Source organism: Arvicola amphibius, chromosome 17 (assembly GCF_903992535.2).
Source record: "Arvicola amphibius chromosome 17, mArvAmp1.2, whole genome shotgun sequence".
Taxonomy (NCBI): domain Eukaryota; kingdom Metazoa; phylum Chordata; class Mammalia; order Rodentia; family Cricetidae; genus Arvicola; species Arvicola amphibius.
The window spans coordinates 24500586-24521441 of NC_052063.2; the positions used below are offsets into that span (position 1 = coordinate 24500586).

A 20856-nucleotide genomic window follows, 5' to 3' on the forward strand; every position below is an offset into this window, starting at 1 on the left:
TAGGTGTAGCTCCTACAGTGGAGCAGTTGTTAGCATGCAAGAGGACATAATAGGTTCAACCCTAATACCAAAGTTGAAGAGAAGTAGTGTGCTGGCTCAGAAAGCTGAGGTAGTGATGTTTGGGTAGGAAAATGGTTGCTGACTCATTGTTCCCCACAGTTAGACTGCACAGTACTGTCAGAGCCTGCTGAAGGTGTATCTTGATGTACCAGTCTCACGGGACATGCTTCTAGTCTGCTTATTCATATGACAATGCAATCTTATAATAACCAAACCAGATCTTGTCACTTGGAGTTGTTGGGGACACATACAACTTCATGTTTATGAAAAAATTCTCTTTTTCATAAAGAAAGTTTTACATTTGATTCTGGTTGCTGCATTGTATGAAGAGCTTTGAAAAGCAATAAACAAACAGTGAGACTACTGAGAACATGAGGCTCAGAATGAGGTACGAAGTCCTGCTTATCTACTTGGTGTCTGTATGATCTGGGGAAATATATTTAATCTGTAGATATAGTCTTCTTATTAGTAGAGGGGTTACTTCTGCTGTCTCAGGGCTGTTTTAAGCATGAAGTGAAGTGGTGCATAATTGAAGTGGTCCACAGTGCTTAACACAGTACTTTGTAAATAGTAGGTCAGCAACATAAAAGTTTAACCAGGTTGGTCTCTGTCTTCTGTATTGAAAAGTATTTGCAGTTTGTTCCCTGTTCCTTACTACCATCAACGTAATCTCATTTATTCCCCGCTTCTGTAAAGTATTTCATGCCAACCACCAGGAGTGTTTGTAGTACGGAGAAGATAGATAAACTTTAGTGACACTTTCGTTCCATTGATTTATCAAAAAATGCTTAACTCATTCATTTTCTTCAGCTGGTCCACTGGCCATCATCACTGAATAATATTCAAATGTTTTTATCCTTGATTTTAGTCAGTGATACTCTGCAGGTCTGGTCGTTTAACATTTAAAAGCTGCTATTTGGATCAAGTTCCATGTAATCCTTGATGCTAACAGTATTACTAAGAATGCTAGTATGTTTTCCTATGTCTGACAATGGTAAAAATGAAACATTATAGGATGTTGAAGAAGCAGATAGATTTTGTTGTTTGAAGATTTATAGAAATGGCTTTCAAGCGTATGCACTTGCGTTGTAGTGAAAGATTACTACGGGCACTAGATTGGGAGGTCTGGGTTGTGGTTACTGATGTGTTAATGATTGTGACTAATCAACCCCTTACATGATTTTTGATCATGTGAAATGAATATAAAACCATGCTGTTCAATTTTTAAGGTTTTATGAAGATTAAATAACTATTAACTATAAACTCAAAACCTACATTTTTGTTATTAATCATTAAATTAATTATTTTTGTCATTAATAATTTGATGATAACCATAATTTAATAGTTAATGACAAAATGAAAGGTGGGAGGCACAGAGCCTGGGAGTGTTGATGTCGAAACATCGGACAGCTAAAGTGTCTTAGCCTTAGTTTGTGCAGATGACTGGGGTTGGGTTGTCTATATGTCGGTCTGATGAAACTTTCCTCTTTTGTTTAGCACTTTTCAGCGGTCACTTTAACACTGCTCTGGCAATTTTTATCCTAAGAATAACTGAATAATTGTATATTTTTTAAAAATGATCTGAGAAACAGAGTATAAAATTTAGAAATATTAACTTCACATTGCAGATTAATTTTTGAGCATGTGTGTTTGTGTATGTGTCATAACACAAATACCAACTAGGGAAAACCTCTATTGAAAATCTGCATTTGCTTAAACCATAGCAGCAAATGGGAAGCGTGTAAGAAACGTAACGTTACGTTTTATGTGGTATGTGAAATAAATGTAAGTTTTAATTCTCATCCCTGTATTTCACTTCCATCTCAGTCTGAATCTAAACTTTACAATGGCTCAGAAAAGGACAGTTCCAGTTCGAGTAAACTCACCAAGAAGGAGTCTCTCAAGGTCGGTTTCTGTGCTTGCTTTAAGATTATAATGACATTTCTCCCTTTCCTACCCCGTATGTCCTTCCTTGCTCTCCTAAATTCATGGCCTCTTTTGTTAATTATTATTGCATGCATATGTATCTATTCCAAAATATAATCTACTCAGTCCAGCCAGTGTCATTCGTAAATGTGTTTTCAAGGCTGTCCATTCGGCACTGGAAAGCCAGTTGAGGTATTTTTCCCTGAAGAGGGCCACCTCTTCTAATCCTGGGTTTTCTCAGTTGCCTATAGTTGTTTGTATGGGATTGAGGCCTTGTACGTTTTTCTCTGTCGTCCCCCCCCCACCCCTTACATGCCAATTGGTGTTGTGTAGCGTGAATTCTAATTGGTCAGATATTGGGTTTTGCTGAAAGATAAGAGAAGGAGCCAGCCACTAGCGAGACTTCTTATCTCTACCAATTCCTTAGCCCAAAGGGATCTCTGCAAATCCTCAGACTGAACGGGCAAGAAATCCTGTCTCCATCCGCCTTATAGTCCTTTCTCCACTTCCCTAGTACTGGGTTAAAGGGCTGTGCCTCCCAAGTACTGGGATCAAAGGCATGAGATTCCAAGGGCTGGAATCAAAGATGTGTGCCATCACTGCCTGACCTCTATGGTTAACTAGTGGCTAGCTCTGCCCTCTGATCTTCAGGCAAGCTTTCTTTGTTAGAGCACAAACAAGATATCACCACAGTTATCTTGTTCAGCTCATGTTTGGACAGTCGTGTTGGTGGAACTTTACAGGTATAGCGTCTGGTGTTACTATGAAACTCTCAGGAACTTCCTGATCCTATCACATTGTGCTTAGTATGTGCTTTTGAAAGTGGTCTAATACAAAATATTTATGTGTATGATTCTAAAGGGAGAAGAAAAAACTCCAGAGGGATGGAAAGGCAAAATGTTCCTATTTTTATAGTGTGAGGTCAGCTGATGATGATTTTTGATGACTGTTGAGAGCAGGCTGTTTCTGGCTTCAGCTGGCTGGAGCACAGGCTCAGGAGCAGTGTCCCTTCCCAGCCTCAACAACAGCGTGACACCCATTGTGTGTGGAGCACCCAGTGGACACTGCTGGCATCCATTTAAATTAGTTTGCCAACTACCAGACCCATAGGAGTATGTTTTTTATTTGATCTGTATTGCATTTTAAATTTTGAGACAATAAAAGTCCAGATTTCTAATTTCTCTTGAGAAATGTGCAGCGTTGGGGCTGCCTTCTTGAATGGCCAAGATCTTGGAGCTTACAGGACACATGCTCTCCATGGTATGGCACCTGCTGACCCATCTCGTCCATCTGTGCTCTGTGGCTGGCCCTGTGTGCATCTGCATTGACCGTCTCACAGTAGACCACAGTGGGTAATAGCAACGCTGTTCTTTAAAGGACCTGAGTTCAGTGCCCGGTACCCACATGGCCCTGTTCAGAAGATCTGAGGGCCTTTTCAGGCCTCCACGGGCACTGCATACATACGACAGACATACTTGTGGGCTGGAAGAAAACACCAATATACAAAATAAAAGTAAAGTCTCAAAAAAATAAAATGGCTTTAAGTCTAAGGCAGTAGAAGTATATAACACTTAAACTTTATTATGTGCGTGTAAACTCAAATTTAATTTTGATAGATTTTTATCTTATTTAAGGAAAAACTGTAGACACTAATAGGTTATTACTCTTTCCTCCATTCAGATAACAAAACAATAATAAAACTATTAGTTCACTTCTGTTTTCTTCGGTTAATTCATAGAAGTAATTTACCTATAAAACTAAAATGGTTAATATTTTGAACAAATTGATCTCTTGTTTTTCTTATTTATTTCAGTCTTAGATTTTCGTAAAATGAAAGGTCACAACTTCCATTTGGGAGCAGTCGCAGCACTGTTGGTAATAAACAAAGCTAGGAGCTAAGACGAGTTCAACAGGAAAAGTGCATTAGGAAAACAGCCTGGCTCTTTAGATCGCAGCTGTGGAAGGCAGTCTGTCTTGGTTTGGATCAGGCTTCACACCTTGATAGCAGTGTGATTCTGGGCACATTGCTGTCTCTACCTCAGTGTTCTTGAATGTAATAAAGCTAATAATTCTTCTACTTGAAAAGCTAATTGTGATGATTGAATGAAGTAATGTTATAGATAGGAGTTTACGATGACAGTTCACCAAATGCACTCGGTGTCAGTGCTCTCAGTATTTTATTTGAGCTGGGGATCCTCTAGCACAGGTGAAAGAATATGGTAGACATAGAAACTCTCAAAACAAACCAAAGACCCAAAGCCAACAGTGCTACTCAAATGTCGTAGTGGAGGCAGAGGCCGGCAGATCCCTGAGTTCCAGAAGAGCTCCACAGAGAAACCCTGTCTCAAAACCAAAATCAAACAAATCAAATGGATTCTTTGTTTTTAAAAACACAGAAGCTGTGAATTTCTACAGGTTGTGTGTATCTGAAAGGATAAAAGTCATTTAACATGATACAGAGGGCTGGACCAGTGCTGTCCAGAAACCAGACCCCTGCCTGTGCCGTCAAAAGCTCCTGTCCAGTTTTTTATCCTAAGTGTTGGAGTTCTAAGAAGTTGTTTCCTCTACTGAGTGTTTTGTTTCTATGTTAAATTAGGTACAAAAGAAAAATTACCGTGAAGAGAAGAAGAGAGCCACGAAGGAGTTGCTCAGCACCATCACAGACCCTTCTGTCATTGTCATGGCCGACTGGCTGAAGGTCAGGCTTGGGTTTGAACTCTCGCAGAGAGCTTATTCACTGGGATGAGAAAGTGCGAGACAGAACAAAAGCTAGGTTCTCAGTGGGAGGGAAGGTATTTCTGTGTCCTGTGTGCCAATCTTCACAAGGACACGTACAGACAGCGATTCTGTTCAAAAGACATTTGATTAGCGTGGTACTATGTTGCATACTGTACCTCATTATTAAGATATTTTATTGTTCCACTTATCATTTGATATTATTGCAGATTGGAATTTGTATTGCTAGGACAAAAGGAGGACAAGTTGATATGAAAGCTGAACCTCAGAAGCACTGTCCAGTACACATTGCTGTTCCGTTTCCTTTTCCTCATCCAGGCTCACCAGAGAGGTAGCTCTGGGAATCTTTAACCCCGGAAGCATTAGTGTCCGACATTTTCCACAGCCCTAAAGATTTTTTTTTTTCTGGAATTAGCAAAGCTGCTACCCAGTGGTTCCTAGAAACCTATGAAAAAGTTTTTCCACTACACTGAGAGTCCTAATCACGGTTGTACACAGCTCAAGTTCTGCAAGGGTTTTCTTCGGTTTTGTGCTGAAAATAAATTCCAATTTACCTTATCTCTTCTCAAAGCTCCGGATCCCACTTGTTTTCTTTCCCAGAGCTCTTTTCCATATTTTCTCCAAGTCCCCAGACATCCTTAGGATGGAAGGGTTCTGCCTCATCTCCCCACCCACTCTGTTATTTTAAAACAAGGTATTGCTTTATGTAGCCCTGACTGGCCTTGGACACATGGCAGTCCTCTGGCCTCAGCATCTCAGACGCTGGGATTATATAGGTATACATTTGAAACAGGAGGCTGTTTGCTTGTTTCCCGCCTGCTTTGTTTACCAGCCACCCAGACCCACATGATAACACAGAAACTATATTAATTATAACACTGTTTGGCCTATTAGCTCAGACTTCTAATTAACTAACTCTTACATCTTAAATTAACCCATTTCTATTACTCTGTGTTTCGGCACGAGGCTGTGGCTTACTGGTGAGGATCTGGCGCCTGTCTCCTTCATAGCTACATGTTGTCTTCCTGACTTTGCCTACTCTCTCGATATAGCCTGGCTATATATTGCCCAGCTATAGGCTGAAGAAGCTTTTTTTTTTCCACTTTTTTTAAATTGATTTTTATTGAGCTCTACATTTTTCTCTGCTCCCCTCCCTGCCTCTCCCCTCCCCTTCGACTCTCTCCCAAGGTCCCCTTGCTCCCAATTTACTCATATCTTCTCTTTTTCTACTTCCCATGTATATTAGATCCATGTATGTCTCTCTTATGGTCCTCATTGTTGTCTAGGTTCTCTGGGATTGTGATTTGTGGGCTGGTTTTCTTTGCTTTATGATTAAAAACCACTTATGAGTAAGTGCATGTGATAATTGTCTTTCTGGATCTGGGTTACCTCACTCAAAATAATGTTTTCTAGCTCCATCCATTTGCTCCCAATTGCGAAATTCAAGATGTCATTTTTTCTGCTGTGTAGTACTCCACTGTGTAAATGTACCACATTTCCTTATCTATTCTTCGGTCGAGGGGCATTTAGGTTGTTTCCAGCTTCTGGCTATGACAAACAAAGCTGCTATGCACATAGTTAAGCATATGTCCTCGTGGCACGATTGGGCATCCTTTGGATATATACCCAAAAGTGGTATTGCTGGGTCTTGAGGAGGGTTGTTTCCTAATTTTCTGAGAAATCGCCACATTGACATCCAAAGGGGCTGTACCAGCTTGCATTCCCATCAGCAATGCAGGAGTGTTCCCTTTTCCCCACCACCTCTCCAGCATAAGTTGTCATCAGTGTTTTTGGTCTTGGCCATTCTTAAGATGGAATCTCAGAGTTGTTTTGATTTGCATTTCTCTGATGACTAAGGATGTTGAGCATTTCCTTAAGTGTCTTTCTGCCATTTTAGATTCCTCTGTTGAGAGGTCTCTGTTTAGATCTGTACTCCATTTTTTTTTTGTCCAATTTCTTGAGTTCTTTGTATATTCTGGAGATCAAACCTCTGTCTGATGTGGGGTTAGTGAAGATCTTTTCCCATTCTGTAGGCTGTCATTTTGTCTTGTTAACTGTGTCCTTTGCTTTACAGAAGCTTTTCAGTTTCAGGAGGTCCCATTTATTAATTGTTTCTCTCAGTGTCTGTGCTGCTGGGGTTATATTTAGGAACTGGTCTCCTGTGCCAGTGCATTCAAGTGTACTTCCCACTTTCTCTTCTATAAGGTTCAGTGTGGCTGGCTTTATGTTGAGGTCTTTGATCCATTTGAGTTTTGTGCATGGTGATAGATACGGATCTGTTTTCATTCTTCTACATGTTGATATCCAGTTATGCCAGCACCATTTGTTAAATATGCTTTCTTTTTTCCATTTGATATTGTTTTGCTTCTTTGTCAAAAATCAGGTTTTCAAAGGTGTGTTATGGGTAGGTAGAATTTAATATATTAAAAATGACAGTCTTACCAAAAGCAATCTACAGATTCAATGCAATGCCCATCAAAATCCCAGCAAAATTCTTCACAGACCTCTAAAGAATGTTACTCAACTTCATATGGAAAAACAAAACACCCAGGATAGCCAAAACAACCCTGTACAATAAAAGAACTTCTGGAGGCATCACAACCCCTGACTTCAAACTCTACTGCAGAGCTACTGTACTGAAAACAGCCTGGTATTGGCATAAAAACAGACAGAAGGACCAGTGGAACCAAATTGAAGACCCAGATATCAATCCACATACCTTTGAACACTTGATTTTTTACAGTGAAGTAGCTTTTTTATTAACCAATGGCAATAAAACATATTCATAGCATACAGGGAATCCTACATCATACATCTTCACCCCTGACTCTGGCTGGCCTTACCTTCATTTCTGACAGTTGACTCTCTGTTCTGTTGTCACATCTCCAAGACCAAGGATGTTAGGTCAGGGCAGCTACCTTTCCTTTGATTTTTCTCGGCTTACCATCTCATTTATGTAGAGAGATGTGTGTGCGCGCGCGCACACGCATACTCCTCTTCTTAATAATTTTCTCTTTTTATTCCTGGCTCCAGAGTGTCCCTAACTTTTTGTATCTTGGAGTTACAGTGGTTCTGCCCATTTTGCTCCTCAATGAGTCCTGTATTCATTTCATAATTCATGTACATGCAACTAGTAAAGGTTCAGCATTGTGAAGCCAGTGAATTGCCTATTATCAATTTTTAATAGAGTACAGATGTAGAAAGTGATAGATAAACTTGCTAAAGGTATTGACAGAAATGGAGCTTAAGATAAGGAACAGTTCATAAAAATAAGTAATGTGCTTACACTTAAAGACTTCCTCCTACACATTTATATAGCACACCTGAGGTAACGACTGGGAACAGTTACCTAAGGAGGGCAGTTGTAGGAGCTAGGTAGACTCTGGTTTGGGAGAGAATCTTTCTTCTTCGTACTATTTACCAAATGTTTAGGAAATGTCTTGGTTGTGCCAAAAGTGTTCAGAAAAGGAAAGTTTAAAAAGGCAGAATAATCATTTATTCCCACAAATTACATTCGTAACAACTGCTACCAAAAGAATAATTTCAGGACTTTAGAAGTTTATTTTATTGATGCCTGAAGTGATCTAGGAGGTTAGGTTTGTACTTAATGTATAATTTTGAAGCTTTGGCCTACTATTTTATGAAAATCCGAGCTTTTCCGAATCAGGAGCCATGTCAGCTCTACATTCATCTGCACAGTATGCATGAAGTAACCTTTTCACTACAGACCTGTTCAGTGTGATGTATGTGTAATATAACTCAAGATTAAAGTGTCCCAGTAGTCGTTATTCAGTTTCTTATTCTGTAGTCTAGAAAGAGAAGCAGATATTAATCTTACAATAAATATATTTTTCTGTAGATTCGTGGTACCCTAAAGAGCTGGACCAAGTTATGGTGTGTGTTGAAACCTGGGGTGCTTCTGATCTATAAAACACAAAAAAATGGCCAGTGGGTTGGAACAGTCCTTCTGAATGCTTGTGAGATTATTGAACGTCCATCAAAAAAGGATGGCTTTTGTTTCAAGCTATTCCATCCTCTGGAGCAGTCTATTTGGGCAGTGAAGGTACGTGAGCTCTTGTGGGGAAGAGCGGACAGTGGGAGGGAGGGGTCCACCAGACGCCTTCTGTCCTTGGCCAGAACTCCTGGACCTGCTCCTGCCTCCCGCAGCTGCATTTGTCCTCTGGCTCTGTGCTCAGCTGGGCGACAGAGAGCCTTTGCGTATTTTTAGGACCTAAAACAATTTTCCCGAGAACATTTTCCCAATGTATTGGATCTTGTTTTCTCTTTTGTTACTGAAGATTAAATTTATATTTTTTTATTAATTGTGGTTCCTGCTACTTCTGTGTAACTTTGTGTAATGTTGACTGCATTTTTATTCTTCATCTGAATGGCAGCCTGGAACAAAAACTGACACATTTTTGTGGCCCTCCCTGTAGTGATGGGGATATGTGAGAAGCTGCCCTATTTGGTCTTATGAGATGTGGCTTTCTTTAAAGACAGGGAACTAATGTTTTTATAACTGAAGGTATTAGTATGGTCCCTGAATGCTGGAGCAGCAGAAATAAGGAGGAAAACAGAAATGTATTCTTTGATTAATGGTCAAAGAGCTCTACAAAAAATAACAATATAGCTTACATTAATCAAATCACCAAATCTTAAATTTTCACAGTGAGATCAATCATTGCTTTAGTCTCTGGGATGATTATGTTCACCTTGACTAAAGGACTAACTGTTTACCCAGAGAGTGCTGATGTCCCTGGGAAGGATTTGGGAGTTTTGTTACTGTAGTCTACATTCATTGAGGAATAAATTTAAGATTACAGAATTATTTCTGTTTTGGAATTCTGGTTTTTTTTACTAGTGAATTATGATTAAATGTCCAGCTACCTAATTAGACTCCTAGTATTTCTCTTCTGGTGATACCTATAGAATGAAAATTCTTGTTAGAATTAAAAATGTATTAGTATGGTAAATTTTAGATCTTCCTATGATATGAACAACATGTGTGGACCAACCACAGAGCAAAGAACCTAACCCACAGATGATGTATGTTGTATGGAATCTGTTATTTCATCCTCATACCTAGGAGGATGTAGAATTCTCCTAGTACAGATAAGATTGGATCCTGTAGTAGTTTTCCTAGTAGGTGACAAGATTACAATCCAGATCGTCTGATTCTAGGTCTTAGTGTTTGTTTGCTTTTTAATTTTTTTAATAGCCACAGTCAGTGAAGCAATTCTCTTTTCTTTCTTGAAGGTTTTTGTGATCAGTCTTTAAAACAGATAGTAATTTACGATAAAGTGAATGTTGATTCTTCCATAGACCCAGTCAATATTCTTTTCCCTTTATCTAATGAATTATATTTTCAGTGACTTTTTCAAACTTCTAGAAATACAGTATTCTTACGTAGTAAAATCTGTAAAATGGGAATTCTCCTTAATTGTATCAGTATGTTATATATTAGGTTTTCTTTAGTATATGAGCACTATGTACAGATAATATTTAAATGATAAATACTATCATTTGTTCAATTTTATTTAGGGTTACTTGTATTTGTTAGGAGAGAATACTTGAATACTAAAACTGGTATTCTTAAAACATGTAATTAAAACTGATTTGGTTTTAGATTATAATTGTGCCTGATATAACCCATATCTGATAGAAATAATAAAACTAACCTATTGTTGGCCTATCTCAATGCTTATCCTGTACCTGTACCATCTGTTTTCTTATTAAGGGCCCAAAGGGTGAAGCAGTTGGATCCATAACTCAACCCTTACCTAGCAGTTACTTGATTATCCGAGCGACCTCAGAGTCAGATGGTAAGTATTTTTTGGTGGATTGGCTCTCATCTTTCAGGAATTATTTTACATATTATTTTGTGTTAACCTTGGATTAAATCAGATTTTTTTAGAACACTTGAAGCAAGTAACCATAAACTTTGTGAACTGCAAACTACATTGCTAGCTCTGCAGACAAAGAACTCTAATAGGAGGACACGTGTAACTGGATGGTGTCTGCAGCTCGGGTTTTCTCATTCTCCCCTGACGCAGTGCTTTGGGGACTTAGTAGTATTTTTTTGTAGTAATTCATTGAACGTTGTCATTTTAAGAGAACATTCAACCTGTGAGCTGTCGCTGCATCAACAGTGATTATGGAGCACATGACACAATGATCCACACACACACTCTTGCCCTGGAGCCAGAGCCACAACTCATTTGGCAAATAATACAGAGAGCAAAATGCACGCAGATGCGCGCACGCGCGCGCACACACACACACACACAGACACACACATGTGTGCGCGCACGCATCATACCTTAATAGCTTTCTAAGTGATAATGCATTTGTTCTTTACTGTCACACTTTATAGTTTAGATTAGCTTGATGTAGGAAATTTTAAAACCTTCTAGTGCTGACTCTTGTAATACTAGAGAATTACTGTTTATATTAAAATATAGACTTGAGACTTCAATATGAAAATGTTTTTATGGTTTAATTTTTTTGCCAGATCTTGAAACAAGTATATATGAATTTTAGCAGTATTTAAATATATCACTATATTTCCTAATTCCACTAATAAAATTCTAAATTATAAGAAAGCTATTGATATTGACAGTCATGGCAGTTAATGATAGCATGTATAGTATTTTCTTGGCTTAAAACTTTTGTGTTAAGCAAAACAGCCAAGACTCAAAGACAAGGGTTGCATGTTTTCTTCTGTATGTGAGACCTGAACAAAACTCCAGAGACAGTGTGACGGGGGAAGCAAACAACTGGAAGTAAAGAGAATGCAGGAACCGTTGGGGGGGGGGGGTGGATGTGCTCTCCATACATTAGAGCAGTGGGAAATGCCACAGCAGAGCCTGTGCTTGACTGGTGAACACTCACATGTGCAAAGAGTGGACAAACCTGAGGACAGACCTGTTGCCAGCAGCAAAACATTATTTCAGTTAGTTTATAGTAAGGAAACACATTCTCTTCAGTGTATTTTATGGACCTTGTTTGATACTTTAAAATTGCATATTGCCTGGTGTTGGTGGTACACACCTTTAATCCCAGTTCTTGGGAGGCAGAGGCAGGTGGATCTCTGTGAGTTCTAGGCCAGCCTGCTCTACAGAGCAAGTTCCAGGACAGCCATGGCAGCTACACAGAGAAACTCTGTCTTGAGAAATTGAAAAATGAATGAATGAATGAATGAATGAATGAAATTGCATGTTAGTGTTCTAAGGTTTGACATATCTTATTTTAGATTGGACATACTTTTATAATCCATACTTTCTCCTATTATAATTTTTAAAATGCTTATTGTTTAAAAAGCACTTATTAAAGAAAAGATTGCTTTAAAATCCTGGCAAACTTTTATGTTTAAATTAACTTTTCCGGTGCTTGTTTCTCAAAGAGACAGTATGCTTTAGGTTAAGAGGATTAAATTAAATCAATGCTGGCTTCATTTATTTTCTTGCTTATAAACCCATGTTCTTCTAGGAAGGTGCTGGATGGATGCCTTGGAGTTGGCTCTGAAATGTTCTAGTCTTCTTAAACGCACCATGATCAGGGAAGGGAAGGAACACGACCTGAGCATTTCATCAGATAACACACATGTGACCCTGTATGGTTTACTGCGTGCGAACAATCTCCACAGTGGCGACAACTTCCAGTAAGTAGCTGTTGCTACGAATTTGGTGATGCTTTTGGAGACTCTCCTCTCCACTAAGGCGGTTGTCATTTCTACTACCTCAGTAATGAGTATAGTGTTGAAATTTGCCTGTCTTATTATATGGCTTATGAATCAGAGATTTATTTTCTTTAGTCACTGTGCACTATTCTTTCTTTTAGGTACAGCGAGCTTGTCTTTGTGCATAGTGTACCTTCCATTAAGAATGGTTTCTATTTCTTGCTGTCTCCTACTCCCATACTCCTGTTTCAAGATCAGTTTGAATACTGTATCCCATATGAAGCTTTCCTGCCTCAAAACAATGAGAAACATCTTATCTTCCATTGTTCTTTTCTTAGCATGCTTTGTAATGGCACTGGATTGTTCCTGCCATTTGTAAAACATTTTTATGTTTATTGTCTTATGTGTGGGGTGTTTTACCTGTGCACCACATTCCTGCAGTACCTGCAGAGGCCAGAAGAGGGTGCCAGGTCTCCTGGCACAGGCGTTACAGATGATGTGAATGCTGGGAATTGAATTGGATCCTCTGGAAGAGGAGCCAGTTCAGTTCTCTTGACCTCTGAACTGTCTCTCCAGTTCCTGTGAACACATTTTTTAGTAGAAACCATGTCTGATTTGTGGTTTTTGCCTCCTGAGCATTTGTTGTAGCTAACACTAACATAATATTTCTCTGGCAAAACTGCGATGCAGTGCACAGGTAATTTTCAGGTGCTGGTATCTTTATTCCCTTGAATTAAAAAAAACCACCATTCTCTCATTTAAAGCTTCACTTTGGGGCTATAGGCTTATTGTTTAGGTGAAATTGTCATTCCCATTGTTCCTGCACTTTTTCTCCTCACAAAGCGATCAGATAAATGTTAAATATATCTCAAAGCATGTTTCCATCATACTCGAAGAGGCTATTCTGGTGACCCTGGAGGTCTCTTCAGTGGAAAGTCGTAATTTCCCAAGCTGAGAACCTGATGGTCTTACTGTTTCTCTTCAGCCAGATGTGGTGGTGTTCCTGCTTCCAGGAATAGCATTTGTAAAACAGCAGGGCAGTGGACCTGGCCAGAAGTAGTCTGCATCCTGTTGTGAGGACATGCTAGCCCCAAGAGTAGAGACAAATGCTCAGTTTGTCATCTTTCATTGCAGGCTTCTGTTTAATTTCTTTGGGCCTTTTCTCACTGATTATGAAATAACAATATTGCCTGATAGCCAAGTAAAGCATCTAGAACTGTGCACAGCACATAGTAAATCTACAGTAAATATTGCGCGTTAGCCTAGTTTGTGGATCTGTATTCTCAGCCTCCTTTTTTCTTCCATGTAATTATTCCATTAAGGTTGAATGATAGTGAAATTGAAAGGCAGCACTTTAAGGACCAGGATATGTATTCTGATAAATCCGACAAAGAAAACGAGCAAGAGCATGACGAATCTGACAATGAGGTGATGGGGAAAAGCGAGGAGAGTGACACAGACACCTCGGAAAGGCAAGACGACTCCTACATCGAACCCGAGCCCGCTGAGCCTTTGAAGGAGACCACCTACATGGAGCAGAGCCATGAAGAGCTCGGTGAGGTGAGCACTTTCTAGTGCCAGACTCTAGAAAATTTCCACACGGAATTGTAGATATTTTTTGCCTGGGCTTATTGTTTTCCCCAAAGAATATCTATATGCCGCGTGTTTCTTCAAAGGTGTATTGTGAAATTTATTTACATTTTTAAGCATCCAAAACGTACCTGAATGCCAGTGTGGTTTGCTAAACTTTAAGTTTACATTTTCAAGTTTGTTCTTGGAATAGAATATTACTTGGTGTCATTACCAGGTATAAAAGTAATATGGAAATAGTATAAATTTAAAACTTGCTTGTTATTACCAGTGCATAGAAGTAAACGTATGTAAAGCAATAAACTACTAAGCTGGGTTTGGTGGCACTTGGGAGAAAGAAGCAGGACGTCTGCAAGTTTCAGGGCAGTCTGGGCTACTTTTCTCAGTAGAAAATAAATTTAATTGAACAAAAAGTAGAATTTGATTCTTTTGTGTATGCTGTTATTTTGATATTCCTTGTAGCTCTCCTTTCGCTTTTATAGCCTAGACTTTGTTAGCTAAATGGTTGTTTGCACGTTCCCATAATGCTTGGAATAGTCCTGGCGAGTCATGTTTTTATCATCTATTGTGTCTGTCTAAGATAAATAAAATATCTCAGTGTCCTATGTTATAATTGTTAAAGGCAGGTGAGGCTTCTCAAACAGAAACTGTTTCTGAAGAAAACAAAAGCCTTATCTGGACTCTGCTCAAACAAGTTCGCCCCGGCATGGACCTGTCCAGGGTGGTTCTCCCTACGTTTATTCTGGAGCCCCGGTCTTTCCTGGATAAACTTTCAGATTACTACTATCATGCAGATTTCCTGTCTGAGTAAGTAGAGTCTTCTAGAAATAGATGATCCCTGCATGGTTTTAGAGTGTCTCAAGAATGTAACGGAAAGCCAGGCATGGTGGCATGCACTTATAATCTCAGTAGGGAGGTGGGGAAAGGTGGATTCCTGGGGTTCAGCAAGGCCAGTGAGAGACTTTGCCTCAATAAACCAGGTAGGTAACACGTTAAGTCATCCTCTATGTAATAGCAATTTTGTGCTCACCCTTCCATATTTCACCTGCTGCCACATCTGCGGAGTCTTGTGGCACTGTTTTCTGTGCTCCTGATGTTGGCCCAGCTATTTGAACTTAGGAATCTACACCAATATCTGTTGTCCATATCTGTTTTCAGTTGTAGTGTTTAATTACATTAGTGAACATTGAAAACATAAGCTGAATCAAGAGATGATTGGTGTATCACAGGAAAACCTTGCAAATTATGTAGTAGATAAAAGTAGTAATTCTCCTAAGATAAAAAGAGCTCTTAATACCAGCATGGTGATGCACATTTGTGATCCTAGCTCTCGAGGGCTAGGCAAGAGACCCGCCATGACTGATTTGTCCCGCTCCCTCCAGTAAAAAGAACTCCCAGCTAGCAATAGAGTGAAGATATCCAATAGCCTATAGGAAAAGAAATGGGAAAAATGAAACAGAAACAGTTCTTAAACGTGAACCTCATGTAAAATAAGGAAAAGCAGGTAAAGGCTGTAGCAAAATAGTCTAGTTCAAAGGTCACATCGAGGTAGAAGCTTTTGCGCTCATTCTGCTTCCTCTGTGGGTCACATCTCATTTCTTAAGTAAATGATAGGAAACAGAGTCATCCCGAAAATTCACATGCAGTAAATCTAAACTTGTCACAGAGCAAGGGAGGAGTGCTTTCTCTCGGTCAGCTTCCTTATTGGTGGCAGCTGCAAATGAGAATCAGTCTTGTTATTTTTTTTAAAGATTTATTATGTATACAGTATTGTGCCTACATGGTATGCTGCAGGCCAGAAGAGGACACCAGATCTATTACAGACAGCTGTGAGCCACCATGTGGTTGCTGGGAATTGAACTCAGGACCTCTGGAAGAGCAGTCAGTACGCTCTTCCAGACATCTCTCCAGCCCTTATCTTCTTTTCTATAGAAGTAGCCTTATTAAACTAAACTACTAAGGAGTATAAGAAAAATAAAGAAATTCTGTGCTATATCCTATACTTATAAGTGTATAAACATTTTAAACTAATGTTTTGTGGTTATAAAAGCCAGGCTTTCTCAGACTTGGAGACTGTCTGTTTGCAGATAGATTACTGCAAATCTCTTGGTGTCTGCGCAAATTGGCACTTCTCGAGACACAGTGCTTTAAATATCAGAGTGTACTTTCTGCACCGTGTGTAACCCTTGACCATAAAGAAGGAAACTTGTAACTCTTTCTTGGGGCTATGAAGTCAGATTATTTTTTGTATCCCTGGCCAGTTAGAGAATCTTTCTTTGTGGTGTATCTGAACAAAAGCCATAAACCTGAGGTTAGGAATTTGTGCAGAGAGTTAATCACTGTGCTAGGTTATCAGCCAGACCTAGCAGAGAGACTGGCATAGCAATTAGGTTGCTTCGCACTTTTTACCTTAGTTCAGCAGATGAACAGCTTGTTCTACGTCCTTGGGCTGTTTTATCTGGGATAGTTTATCTTAAAACCCATTAGCAAGGCATCTAAAGCTACTTTGAAGTTTTAAATCAGCTAATAGTGTACAACTATCTGGCAGCTGGGGAAATACAGCTGTTTTCTTAATGTAGGCTGAGCTGTGATCCAAGACAGCTCCTAGGGGATCTTATAACCCCTCACTTGAGTAGCGTTTCTTTGTATTCATTTTTATTCATCAGAACTCTGCATAAGCTAACATTATTATTAGCGGTTAGACAGTACAGCTAAGGAGGGGTCACCTTCTTGATAATCCACAGATTTAAAAGCCCAGTAGATCAGGATGTATTCATGAGATTACATGCCAGTGGGGAATCTCCCCACATCCACTCACACCATGCCATATCAGAGAGAAGTTGCAGGAGCAAACATGTAAAGGGACAGCAGATGCAAAAGACATTTCAGGTCTTTTAACCTAGTCTCATAACCTTGCTTAAATGAGATTCTTCCATCAGGGAATTTCTTCTGGTGGTTGACACCTTGAATATTAATTGTCATCTACTGTTTTATGATAATGGTTTCTAGCAAGCCACCAAGGCACAAAAAAATAGAAGTTACTACATTGTTTTTATAAAGTTGGACTGTTTGTATTTGCTCATTTACGCTTGAAGAAAACTTTAAAAGAAAGAATTGTTTATTTTTATTTTTTTTATTTTTTTATTTTTTTTATTTTTTGGGTTTCTCTGCAGCTTTAGAGCCTGTCCTGGAGCTAGCTCTTGTAGACCAGGCTGGTCTTGAACTCACAGAGATCCGCCTGCCTCTGCCTACCGAGTGCTGGGATTAAAGGCGTGCGCCACCACCGTTTTAATATTATTTTTTGAAATTATGTATTTTGTCTGTGCATGCAGGCACATATGAGTACACATGAGTGTAGGTACCTATGGAGGTCAGAAGATGGCCTCTAGAGCTGTAGTTACAGGTGGTTGTGAACCTCTTTACGTGGGTACAGGGAACCAAACTGAGACCCTTTGCAAGGACAGCTCATGTGTTTAACCACTGAGTTCTCTCCTAAAAGAGTCTTTTTAAAAATAAGCCTGTATTAGTTAATTTTCTGTTGCTATGACAAAATACCAAGAAAAGTTACTGAGAGAAGAGTTATAATGGAGCCCATCATGACATGGGAGGTGAGCTGGCCTGCCAGCAAGGAGCAGGCATTGTGGCAGGAGTGGGAAACAGAGAAGGCAGACTAGAATTGGGAAGAGGCAATATACTCTTCAAAGCCCGCCCTCAGTGATGCCTCCAGCAAAGCCACACCTCCTAAACTTTCCCAAGCACTACCTACAAGTAAGAACCAAGTATCCAAATGCAACCTTTCTGGTTGTCAATAAAGCAGGGTCTAGCCTCTGTCACCTTGCACCTTATCTTCAAAAATCAGATTCCATGGTCAGATGCACTTGTAAAAGAGAATGGCTCTTTATAAATAGCTGCATCACAAACAAAAGTGCAAACAGCTTGTCAGTAAAAGTCATTGTGAACGTTCACAGTCAGTACTTTGTATCAGTTGCAGTAGTGGTCAAATGGTCAGGGAGGGGGAAGCTGAGTCATGGCTCCTCCAGATTTCTTCTATAGACTAAATGTTACACTGGTAGTTGGTTCAGGTGGAAAATGGCCTGTTAACACACAGGAAGAGTGAAGGGCTATGATTGGCAAGCCCTGTTGGCTGAAATTGTAACACATAAGGGTGAGGGACTGAGTGGGAAAACACAGCTGATTGAAATGATCTTAACTCTTCTTTCTTCTTTCACACTTGCAACATGAAACCCAGCTTTATAGCTGGGACACAAACCCACACAGTTTTTGATCGGAAAGGCTACCATCAGGCCCCTGTCCTCTCTTCTGTGTACATCAACCAGGTGAACAGCGACTGCTGCTCCTTCTCTGGCAAATGGTCCTGAAGCCCTTTAATCAAGCTGTTGCCTGGGCTTCAAGGCACCACACAAGGCATGAATCTCAAAAATCCATATTTGTTTTTATGGAAGAACTAGGGTTGTTTGTTTTTTGGCTTGTGGTTCTTGTGCAAGGCAACAGAAATTTGGAAAGCAGAGAGTGTTTGCTTTTTAATCCCAGTTATTCGCAGAGCTCCTTGTTAATCCTGGGTCTCCTGAGCTCCATTTCGGACACTTTGCTTTGGAACTTTCAAAAATATTCAGCAGTGTCCTAGGTAGTATATGAAAGAATCAGAAAACTGGGATAAGGTAACCAGATTAAAAAAGAAAACATGATTCTTTACAGACTTATTTTGAATAGTTTTTTTTAAAAAATTGCGTGTGTATTTGTTGGGGGTGTGGGTATATGCACATGAATGCAGAGGCCGGAGGAGGAGGAGGCTAGAGAGGGAGTTGCTGTCAGTTGTGAGCCACTGGACAGGGCGCCGGGAGTGACCTCTGGTTCCCTATTAGAAGAGGAAGCCATCCCTCCAGCAGCAAGGCAAGGTATTCTAGAAGTAAATTTACATGACTTTTATTGTTTACTTAAGCATGAATTAGGTTTCCAGCTATAAATCATAGTAAGTATGAAAGAGAATTTGTGATTGCACAAAATGGTTATATTTACCATTTTGTTTTTTAGGGCTGCTCTAGAAGAAAATCCGTATTTCCGTTTGAAGAAAGTTGTAAAATGGTATTTGTCAGGGTTCTATAAAAAGCCAAAGGTAATGTTTATGTTTTGCTTCTTTTTTCCTCCTTTTTATTTATGTTTATATATTTGTATGGGTATTTGGGTGCCATGGTGCACATGTGGAGGCCAATCTATCCTTACATCTTGTGAGTCTTAGGGATCAAACAAGTCACCAGACTTGGAGACCAGAGCCTTCACCTGCTGTGGTGTCTCACTGCCTGAGCACACAGAAAACCCAGCTGCACTCTGAAGGGCGTCTAAACAGTTCATGTTTGTGATCCTTTATTTCCTTAGTCATTATAATAGATGAGTGTTCTGTAAGTCACACAATAAAAAGCATCTATGTGGGAACTATAGCCTGTCGGGGGTGTTGGGGACCAGCCCAGTCAGCCTCTCAGGATCAGGAAAGGAGCGCTGCAGCTAGCGGGGATATACTAAAGGGACCCGAGGGTAAAAGGAGTGAATCGGCTCACACAGGTCTTCTCCTCGTGTCTCTTTCTTCCAGGATTCTCTCGATCCCACAGGTTTCCAGTTTATATACCCACACAGGCACAATTAGCAATTCTCTGGCAATAGGAAGGAGACCAAACGTGTGTTGTTCAGGGCCAAGTTGATAGATAAAGCTGACAAAGAGGGCGACTATCATCTTACTTTTGTCTTGAGGGAGCGTGGTTCTGAAGAGTCCGGGCATACCTGGAAAGAGTAAAGAGAGAAAGGGGCTGTGATTTCTAAGAGAGGGTAAAGGGAGTTTTGCCTTTTAACTGCATCTGTGTGGTTAGTTAAGCTAGAAGTCTGTGATTGGTAAATAGAAAAAAAGAGGAAGAAAACGTGGCGGTGCTGCGCAGTCTCCGAGCCTCCTCCTCCCCGCCCCCGCCTTCCACTGAGGCTGGGACCATAGCCTTGTGGTAGCGATGGCAACCCGTGTAAACCGGAGGAGGAAAATGGCTTAATCCACATTAGTATTTTCACTAAATCTTAGCTGATTAAGGGGAACCTTTCAGCACTAGAGCGAAGTGAAAAACTGGCTGTGTAGTGTAAAACCCAAGGCTGCTGCTTCCAGCCCTGCGCTAAGTGGAGGGTGCTTGTACCCACTGTTACCCTACCCTGGTGAGAAGGAATTCCTTTCTTTGGGACTGGTTGAGTGATCCAAAGCTTCCTCCTGTAACTCTAGGGTGAAGGCACAGTTAATTTCCTAGACTAAGATCTTGTAACTGAGGTGAAGGGAAGTACAGAACACTAATAGCTTGTTAGGGTAGAGCAGGGGCCATTGGGTTGTGCTCTCCTAAGGCAGTAGTTAGAGAAATCAGGTGCCCAGCCCTCCTCCTCAGTGCCTGTCCTTTGAGGCTCCGAGTGCAGTCTGTTTGCAAGGCTCCTCTCCTTGTTGGATGTCCTGCCATAGAAGAGAACTGTGGGGGTAGCTTTATGTGGATTTGACTGTGAGAACAAAGGTTTCTTTGAGTGAGTACTTTCATACCAGGGTCCCACAGTGTGGGGGAAAGTCATCCAGTTACCAGTACAAGGGTGTTATGCCCAATAATTGGTTAATAAACTGATGAGACTTTTGGGGGACGAATCCTGCTATGGAAAGGGAGCGTTATAGCTTCAAAAGAGTTACAGAAATGACAGCGACTGTTCAAAAGGCAGTTATCCCCAAAGCTCTGCAAACTGGGTGTCCTCCACTGGAATGTGTGACCCCCTGGGTAGCCTGGTGATTTTGTCAGCTGCATTCTCACTGTATAATTCTGTGGACCACAGCAACAGCCAAG

General features: G+C 40.2%; 1 protein-coding gene across 9 annotated transcripts in view; it reads left to right on the top strand.

The window, feature by feature from the left end:
- Osbpl8 (oxysterol binding protein like 8) overlaps window positions 1–20856 on the top strand; it is a 126394-nt gene that overhangs the window by 85150 nt on the left and 20388 nt on the right. For all 9 annotated transcript variants that reach the window (XM_038314591.1, XM_038314590.1, XM_038314592.1 and 6 more), the window contains 8 exons: window positions 1888–1965; window positions 4583–4684; window positions 8582–8785; window positions 10460–10544; window positions 12211–12382; window positions 13723–13960; window positions 14613–14797; window positions 19043–19124. In XM_038314591.1, the coding sequence (XP_038170519.1) occupies window positions 1888–1965; window positions 4583–4684; window positions 8582–8785; window positions 10460–10544; window positions 12211–12382; window positions 13723–13960; window positions 14613–14797; window positions 19043–19124 (1146 nt within the window). The remainder of the gene's footprint in view (window positions 1–1887; window positions 1966–4582; window positions 4685–8581; window positions 8786–10459; window positions 10545–12210; window positions 12383–13722; window positions 13961–14612; window positions 14798–19042; window positions 19125–20856) is intronic.